The 9,842-nt window shown below is 39.1% G+C and overlaps 1 protein-coding gene across 1 annotated transcript in view; it reads right to left on the bottom strand.

The window, feature by feature from the left end:
* Positions 1 to 7,131, bottom strand: part of RGL1 (ral guanine nucleotide dissociation stimulator like 1) — a 289,687-nt gene extending 282,556 nt beyond the window's left edge. Inside the window, exon 1 of the mRNA XM_007937674.1 lies at positions 7,000 to 7,131. Coding sequence (XP_007935865.1) covers positions 7,000 to 7,131 — 132 coding nt within the window. The remainder of the gene's footprint in view (positions 1 to 6,999) is intronic.
* Between the last annotated feature and the right edge of the window lie 2,711 nt (positions 7,132 to 9,842).

The following is a 9,842-nucleotide window of genomic DNA, read 5'->3' as shown; positions in this document are numbered from 1 at the left end:
CTCGGAAACCCAAGGAGGGGTCGCTATGAGTCGGGGCCGACTCGACGGCACATAACAACAACAACAACAACATTATAAATGGTATTGGTTTCCTTGTTTCCTTTAATTTGACTAATTTTTGGATGTTGATCTTGTACCCTGCTACTTTGCTGAAACTTTCTATTAGTTCCAGTAGCTTTCTTGTAGAATCTCTAGGATTTCCTACTTATAGAATCATATTGTCTGCAAATACGGATAGTTTTACTACTTCCTTACCAATCTGAATGCCTTTTATTTTCATTTCCTGTCTTAATACTTGGAGTAGCACTTCCAGTACAATATTGAATAAGAATGGTGAAAAAGGGCATCCTTGCCTGGTTCTCATTCTCAAGGGTAATGCTTTCAGTCTCTCTCCACTGAGAATAAAACTGATTGTTAGTTTTGTGTATATGTCCTTAATTATGTTGAGGAATTTCCCTTTTATTTCTATTTTGCTGAGAGTTGCTATCAGGAATGGGTGTGGGATTTTATCAAATTCCTTTTCTGAATTGATTGATATGATGTGAGTTTTTTCCCTTTTATTTATGTTGTGGATTACTTTGATTACTTGTCTAATGTTGTACCATCCTTGTATACCTAGTATGAATCCCTCTTGGTCATGATGCATTTTTTTTTTATATGATGTTAGATTCTACTGGGTAAGATTTTGTTGAGAATTTTTGTGTCTATATTCATGAAGGATATTAGTCTATAGTTTTATTTTTCAGTGGTATCTGTGCCTGACTTTGGTATCAGGGTTATGCTTACTTCATTTCCATCCTTTTCTATGTTCTGGAACAGTTTGAGTAGAATTGGTGTTAGCTCGTTTCTGAATGTGTGGTAGAGTTCTCCAGTGAAATTGTCTAACCATTCTTTTTCGGTGTGGTTGGGAGTTTTTTTTATGACATCTTCAAAGACTTCTTTTGTTATGGGTCTGCTCAAATTTCCTACCTCAGTTTCTGTTAGTTTAGGTGGTTCTTCTGTTATTATCTTTTTTATGTCATTTGGTCCTGTTGATGTAGTAACATCACCCATTTCATTTTTTATCTGTATTATTTGCATCTTCTCCTTTTCCTTTGTTAATTTGGGCAGTGGTTTGTGGATTTTTTAATCCTTTCAAGGAATTTCTAGTTTTATTGGTTCTTTCTATTGATTTTATGTTTTCTGTTTCATTTATTTCTGCTCTAATCTTTATTAGGAGCTCTGGTAGCATAGTGCCTAAAGCACTTGACTGCTAACCACAAGGCTGGTAGTTCAAACCTACCACCCACTCCTCGGAAGGAAGGTTGGGCAATCTACTTCCATAGTGATACCGCCTCAGAAACCCAAGGAGGGGTCGCTATGAGTCAGGGTCCAACTTGATGGCACATAACAACAACAACAATCTTCATTATTTCTTTTGGTGACTGAAGGCCCCCCACCCTGCTGCTCTTTTTCTAATTGTTTGAGTATTGATTTTAGCTGTTCCTTTTTGATGTGTGTATTTATTGCTATAAATTGACCTCTGAGCACTGCTTTTGCTATGTTCCAAAGGTTTTGATATACAGTGTTTTCATTCTTGTTTGAATCTCAGAATTTTTTCACTTCTATTACCCAGTGGTTTTTCTATGTATTTGATTTTACCCCTTGTTCTTCCTTTATTGATTTCTAATTTTATAGCTTTGTGATACAAGAAGATGCTTTGTACTATTTAGATATTTTTTAATTTATTGAAGCTTGCTTTGTTACCTAACATATGATATAATCTGGAGAATGGTCCAAGTGTACTGGAAAAGAACGTGCACTGTGCTGTTGTTTGGTGTTCTGTATATGTCTAAGAGATCAAATTGGTTAATTGTATTATTAAGATCTTCTGTATCTTTGTTGAGTTTATTTCTAGTTATGCTGTCCTTCATCAAAAACAGTGTGTTACCTACTCTAGGAAGATGCGCCCCTTAGAGTAATCAGCCATGAGACACCAGAGGGGCAGTATTCAAAATAGAGGAAAAGCTAGAGAGATAGGAATGCATAGTTAAGAAGGGCACAGGGAAGGGGAAGTCACAGGAATGGAAGGGGAGGAAAGTTTGTTATGGTTGGGGATGGTAACTGGGGAGTGAAATCAAATGCACACAAACGGTTGAATGAAAAAGAAATTTGCTTTGTAAATTTGCACCCAAAGCACAATAAAATTTAAAAAAAGAAAAGAAAAGAAAATTATGCGTTAAACTCTTCTACTATTATTGTAGAATTGTCGATTTATCTTTTCAATTCTGTTAAAGTTTGTTTTATGTATTTTAGAGCTCTTTCATTGAGTGCATAGATACTTATTATGGTTATTTTCTCTTGTGGATTGACTATTACCACACCTGCTCTTTTTTGGTTGCCATCTGCTTGATAATTTTTCCATCCCTTGATATTTAGCTTATTTGTAATGTTGTGTCTAAGGTGTGTTTCTTGTTAGCAGCATATTGATGAGTCATGTTTTCTTATTTATTCTGCCACTCTCTATCTCTTGACTGGTGCATTTAATCCATTTATATTCAGTGTAATTATCAACAGGTATGAATTTACTGCTGTCATTTTGTTGTGTGCTTTTGTGGGTATGTGGTGTGTATGGTTCCATATACTTTCAGTACTGAGTTCTTTTTATTTATGAATTTTCTTTTCATTTGCTTCACTGCTGTTGATTTTCTGTTTACTGAGTCTTTATGGATTTACTCTTTTTTATTTTGGTGAGAAGGTTTTTAAAGTTTCTTTGTGGTTACCCTGAAATTTACTTTTATCTTCCTATGTTTAAAACAGTTCTTTTTTGAAATTGCCTTCACTCCTTTTCCATATGAAAGTTCTGTAACTACACTATTTATTCCCTCTTTTTACTTTGAAGTTGTCATTGTTTACAGATTGATGTCTCTGATTCCATATTTTCCGTCTTGTAGCTTTATTTTATTTTTGAAAATTCTTTATCTGGGTTTGTTTCTGGGTGATGTTGTGATGTGTTTAATCTCAGATTGTTGTCTGACATTGTTGTTTCTTTTTCCAAAGGACTCCATTTAGCATTTCTTGTAAGGTTGATCTGGTTTTCACAAATTCTCTTAATTTCTGTTTATCTGGAAATTTCCCAATTTTGCTATTGTATTTGAGTAACAATTTTGCTGGATATATAATTCTTGTATGGTAATTTTTTTCTTATAGGGTTTTACATATGTCATCCCATTCCTTTCTTGCCTGCAAGGTTTCTGCCAAGAAATCAGAGCTTAGTTTTATTGGTTACCCTTTGTAGGTAACACTTCATTTTTCCTGAGCTGCTCTCAGTATTCTTTGTTTTGGTTTTGGAAATTTTGATTAAGATATGTCTTGGTTATTTTATTTTGGAATCTATCCTATTTGAGGTTCGCTGAGCTTTTGGGGTGGATATCTTCTTGCCCTTCATGATATCAGGTAAGTTTTCTGACAGCAAACCTTCAAAAACTTTCTCTGTGCTTTTGTCTCTTCTTGTTCTGGAATTCCAATCATGGATGAATTATTCCTCTTAATGTTGTTCCATATAATTCTTAGACTTTCTTCATTCTTTTTTTTTCTGATTGTTCCTCTAACAATTTAGTAGCAAGGGATCTGTCCTCTATTTTGCTGATTCTGTCTTCCACTGATTCAATTCTACTCCTTTTTCCTTTCAATGAGTTACCTATTTCTGGAATTTTAGTGTTAATCTTCTTTATTTCTAATTGCTGCATTTATATCATTTCAATTTTATATTTATTTTGACATTTTGTTCTTGTGTTATTTGCTTGAATTCTTCTAGAGTTTTCTCTACATTTTCCTTGGTTTTGCTGTGTTTTCCTTGATCTCTTTCTGATCTGTTGAAGTATTCTAAATGTAATCATTTGAATTCCTTATAAGATAGTTCCACTACGATTTCTTCCTCAGTGCAGATTTCTGGCCCTGTATTTTGGTCACTTGCTTGAGCTATCTTGTTCTGCTTCTTTGAATAATTTGATGTTGTTTGTTTGTTGTCTCTGAGATATTAGGGTGTTATTGCATTTATTGATTGGTTGTATGTTTGTTTGCTTAGCTCTGATTTTTTGTTGTTTTGATATATCTGGGCAGGCAGGGTGGGCATGCTACTCTACTTGTTAGTTTGGCAGCACAAGGGTGCTCATAATGTCTGTAGGTGGGTGGGGTAATGTCTGGGACTGTGAGTGCTGGTTTCTATTTGCTGGTCATATGAAGCAGCTGAAGGTGAGCTGGGCAGGTTCTAGGCACACTGATCTAGTAGCACTCACAAAGTGCATAGGGAGGCAAGTGTGGTAGGTGTGGCTGGCTAGTGGAGATGCAGTTGCCACCTCCCATTGGATGAGGGCTGAGTGGAAGGCAGGTGTGCACATGGTCACACTGTCACCACCTCTTGCACAGTGAGGGTATGTGAATAGTAGGCTAACATGTCAGTGGTCACATACTTGTTTTTCCCTTCCCAGGTAGGGTGGGAAGGGAAGGATGAACAGCAGGCAGGGCAAGGGGAGAAGAAGTGTCAGGCAGGTGTGTGTTGGGTCATGATGCTGCCATATCTTGCTGGGACACGTGGGACATGGTACTTGGGTGGGCACACGTGCACATGAGCAGTGGCCACCTTCACTGGTTAGGAGGGAGAGGAACAAGCAGTGGGTTGGCATGTGCATGGTCACACTGCTTGCACCTCTTGCCAGGCCAGGGGTAGGAGGGCAAGCAGCAAGCAGGTGGTTTTGATGACATTGCTTCTCACTGGGTAGGGGTCAGTGGGTGGGAAGGGAGTGGTGATTGGCCAGCACTGCTCGGCTGGGTTGGTAAGCAGGAGAGGTAAGGCAATCAGACTGCTACCAATTGACTTGGTCAGGGGAATAGAATGGTGGGTGGCATGAGCACATGCTGCCAATCATGGAGGCAGCAGGTGTGTGGTATTTAATCCATGGGAGCACACACTGCTGGCCACTGGGGCAAAGGAGTGATGGGGGAGCCATAGGGAATTGGAGGGGGGCTGATTGGCCCACTGGGTAGCAGAGGGGTTGGCGAGGGGGCATCAGCAGTCACCAGGTGGGTGGGGTAGGAGGGCACACCTCTGGTTACCAGCAGGACAGGAAGCTAAAGGGGAGAATATACTCCTCCAGTTGCTGGTTACCAGGATGGGCACTGGTGCTCTCCTGGATGAGTACAGCTGGCTATGAGATTCTTGGCCTGGCCCAATGCAAGGTGGAAGAGGCTGCCCAGAGTCCAGTGTCGCCAGCCACCACTCCAAGGACCTTCACTTCCATTTAGATCTTCAACCCAAATGACCAGGGACCACTGTTGGTGAGTGGTTCTATACCTATTTACGGTTCCCTCCCTGCTCTGTGGTCACCCAGGTCCCTGAAGCTCTCATCCACTTTCCTTCCTTCAAACTGGTTCATGTTCTGCTCACCCTGCTTCACTCCAGATTAGCCAATATTGTGTCTCTGTACTATTAGGGATTCCAAGAGGTAGTCTTCCTGTGCTCCTCATCCAGGAATGCTGCTTGCATTGTCTTGAGATAGTCACACTGTGCCATGCCAGCTGGCATGGTACCTTTGTTCCATATCTCTCTTCATTCGCTGTTTTCATTCAGTTTCTTCCAATTGTTGTTTGATCTAATTCTTTACCCTTTTGTTTGATCCTCAGGGTTCCAGCATTTGTTTTTCATCTGTTTCACTTGTTTTCTAGGGTCTTTGGTGTAGATGGATGGCATATTTTGTCTGATTAGGTCACCATCTTAAGCCTGCCTCTCTCACACCATGGTTTGATTTCCCATTTAGGTTTGCCTACAAAGGGAGTATGTACCAGACTTTCTAACCTACATATTTCAGGATACGAAACTGTTATACTTCTATTAGTTAATGGACTACAATGCTAAACAGTTTTCAGTGGAGCTTCCAGACCAAAGTGGACTAGGAAGAAAGGCCTGGCAATCTACTTTAGAAAATCATCCAATGAAACCCTATGGATCACAACAGTCTGATCCACAACCAATCATGAGGATGCAACAGGACTGGGCAGCATTTCATTCCGTTATGCATGGGGTCACCATAAGTCAGGGGCCACCTCAAGAAATGTTAATAATAATAATATAATAATTTATACATAAGTCTCAAAAACTTAATGTGAGTTTGCTCCCAGAAAGGTGGATTTGCTCTCAGATTTTTGAGAAAATGAAAGTTCTAGGCTTTAAAACTAAGAACTAAATCCTAGACCATTAATCAAGATCAGGGTAAAGCCTCTCAGAAAATAGTTGCCAGTCTTTCTAGTAGCCAAAATACCACTGACTGAGTGTTCTGTGTTTTCCCTATGACATTGCTATACATATTACTTACATATTACTTGTTTTAGACTCCTTGCTTTTGAACCTTTCTCTGAGGTACTCTTTTCCATATAGTCAAACCTCTAGTTTTCATTTCCTTTTTACAACAAATAAAATAAGTATATCCCAAGTTCAGTGAACAGTCAGGTCTTTAGTGAAAAATATAAGGCATCATTTATAATTCTGAATGAGGAAATAAGGGCATTCTTCTCTCTCTCCCTCTCCCTCACTCTTTTTACACCCTCCTCAGTCCCTCTCAATCACACACACACACTAACATTTCAAATAACTAAAAATGAATTTTAAATATAGACCTAAAAGAGAAAAGGACACAAAAGGGTAACCTTGAGAGAGAAGACAGGATGGAGAATCCCCGCTGGCTATGCACTGGTGATATATGAGTCTAAAGTACTGATTGTACACATACGAGCCTCCTCATTTTTTAAAGCTCTGGCTGTCAGCTGTACCTCCTTCAGCTGAATCATGGTAGAGTTATTAATGTCTAACGGACACACCAATGACTTTTTGTTACCTACTCAGGGCTGTGTCCATCGCCCCTGAATAAAGATTTGTCCAGTTGACCTTTGGTCCTAGCTACAGTAAGAATTATAGTTTGAGCAAAACTACCAATATAACAACTATGTCATGTAGAGTTGTCTTACCTCCTCTGTCTTTAAAACTTCCCATATCCGAGCATGATCTTCCACCAGCCAGTGTCCAGTGCTGTCTACTTTGGTGGAAAGTTTGAATTTAGACACCACTTGAGTAGGCTCTCCTACAGTTTTCCCATCCATCTTGAAAGGGCCAAGCAGGAGGCATTACGTATCTGTGCGGAAGAACAAAGTGTGACCCAGGTTAAAACATTAAACAACATAAAAAGGGACATGAAAGCAAATGATCATGTAGATTTGTGGATAATGAGACCACTGAGACAGTTATCACAATAGGTTTTTATGGCCCCTTTTTATATTCTAAATATTCATTATTGGTATTTTAATGTAGGCTTCTGGAGAAAATGATGTGTTTTTATAATGGAAGCAATGACATAGCTTTGAAAGCAAAGTGAAAAGCATCATCCACCTGTTATATCTGCTTGTCCTTTGCTCTTGCTCCCTCAGGGGGAGAGACGGAATTGGATGGTAAAGCACACCTGAGTGATGGTTTCATATTTCCATGCCATGTGCTGCATGTGGAAGAAGCACTGATTATGAAGTCAGGAGAAGTTCGTTTATTTGCTCTTCAAACATCTATTGGGCATTGTTGATACCAGGCTCCATGCTGGTATCAAATGACCAATATTTGGTAGTATGGTTCTTGATCTCAAGAAGCTTAGAGCTTTATGGTAGAAAAGACTGTAAGCAAGTGTCACAATAATCAAGTCTCCAAACTGCAAGGGAAGCACAGAGGAAGAGTTCTTTCTGCATTTATTGTCTGTGTTACTTCCTTGGGCATCAGTTTCATGAGCATTTGCTGATGAAGATAATATTTAAAATTTGATATTAATTCTGTAGTTTCTATTTCCTTGACATCTTTCTCATTCTATCTGCCATGCCTTGTTCATGAATTCACCATATCTTGCCTGGATCAGCACCATATTCTCCTAAAGAGCCTCCTCATCACCATATTAGTCCCCTCAAATTTATCCTTCTCAGGATAGAATCTGATGATGATACACTTCAAACTTAAAATTTTTCCTAGAGATCTCGGAGCTAAGATGGAGGAACAGGCAGACAAGCAATACAGACCCTCTTCAATAAAGAAAAGAAAAATCAATTGAGAGAGATACAGAAGATAATCCTGGAACCCTGAGCTTTGAAAGGAACTATATACAGAAGTGGATTAGGCACCAACTAGTGGAAAAACCTGAATGAAAACAGTGAGTACAGAGATGGTCGGAGCTGCGGCTTGTCAGCTACTCTGATGGAACAACAGCCCGAATATTTCCAAGTGGTGTTGGGACCTGAGAATTGACCTAAAGATCAGCCCTGGTCACCAATGGCTACAGGGACGACTGTGCTGGTGGCCTCTGACTAGGAAGGGAAACAGAAAGGGGGGAGAAAACCTGAGCTGTTGACTTTCTGCTGTCCGGAGGGCGCAGCCATTTTGAATGTTTACACATGGCAGCCATTTTGGATATTTCAAGTGACAGAGGGCGCACCCATATTGAATGTTGAAAGTGATCGAGGGCACAGCCATTTTGATTGTTTACATGTGGCAGCTATTTTGGATATTTAAAGTGACTGAGGGTGCAGCCATTTTGAATGTTTACAAATGGCGGCCATTTTGGATATTTAAAGTGACTAAGGGCATAGCCATTTTGAACCTTTACAAGTTGCAATCATTTTGGATTTTAAAGTGACAGCATTCTCATTCGGATTCCAGGGACCTAAGAATAGGCTCTGTTTGCCAAGGTCGGCAAGGATGTAAAAGAGACAGACAACAGGAAAAGAAAAAGGTGGTGAGTGTGTAAGTGCTGTCAACTAGTGAATAGAGGAGCACAGCACAGTACCCTGCTTGCATAGATAACATACAAACAAAACAAAGAAAACGAAAATTGTGGGCAAGTCACTCCAACAATCACCAATTAAATATAAACACAAAAATGTCACAATGCCTTGGAGGCAACAGAGCATCACAGTCCACACAAAGAAGAAGCAAGATAAAGCAGGAGAAACAAGGGACCAGGATACAGACCCAAAACACATCCCTGAGGAACATGCAGCATTGGAACTCCCTGATAAGGAATTCAAAAGAATTATATTTAGGTACTTTCAACAAATTGAGAGGCAGATCAAGGAAAACACAGAGAAAACCCTAGAACAATTTTGAAAGACAATACAAGAACAAAATGACAGATGAAAAACTAGAAATGATACAAAATCTACAGATAGAAATCCAAAAGATTAATACTAAATTTTCAGAAATAGACATGGAATAGGCAAAGGAGCAGGATTGAATCAACAGGAGACAGAATTGGTGAGATTGAAGACAAATACCTGAACACATCTTTGCAAAGGGATAAATCAGAAAAAAGATCAAGACAAAATGAAGAAAGCCTAAGGTTCATATGGGATACCATCAAAAGGAATAACCTATGTGTAATTGGTATTCCAGAAAAGGAAGAGACAAATAAAACCACAGAGAAAATTGTTGAAGATTTGTTGGAAGAGAATTATCCTGGTATGATGAAAGATGAGAATATATCCATTCAGGAAGTCCAATGAACCCCAAACAGGATAGACCCCAAAAGAAAATCACCCAGACATATCATCATCAGACTTACCAAAACCAAGGACAAAGAAAGAATCCTAAAAACAACATGGGAAAAACAAAAAGTTACCTACAAGGGGCAAGCAATAAGACTAAGCTTGGATTTCTCAACAGAAACCATGCAGGTGAAAAGACAATGGGATGGTATATACAAAAAACAAAAATTTCCAACCAAGAATTATGTACCCAGCAAAACTGTCCCTCAAATATGAAATTAGGACATTTCCAGATAAAC

Source organism: Orycteropus afer, unplaced genomic scaffold, assembly GCF_000298275.1.
Source record: "Orycteropus afer afer isolate SDZICR_OR568_19922 unplaced genomic scaffold, OryAfe1.0 scaffold00043, whole genome shotgun sequence".
Classification (NCBI taxonomy): Eukaryota; Metazoa; Chordata; class Mammalia; order Tubulidentata; family Orycteropodidae; genus Orycteropus; species Orycteropus afer.
Note: the sequence above shows the minus strand (reverse complement) of the source record. Positions and strands in the feature narration are given on the sequence as shown.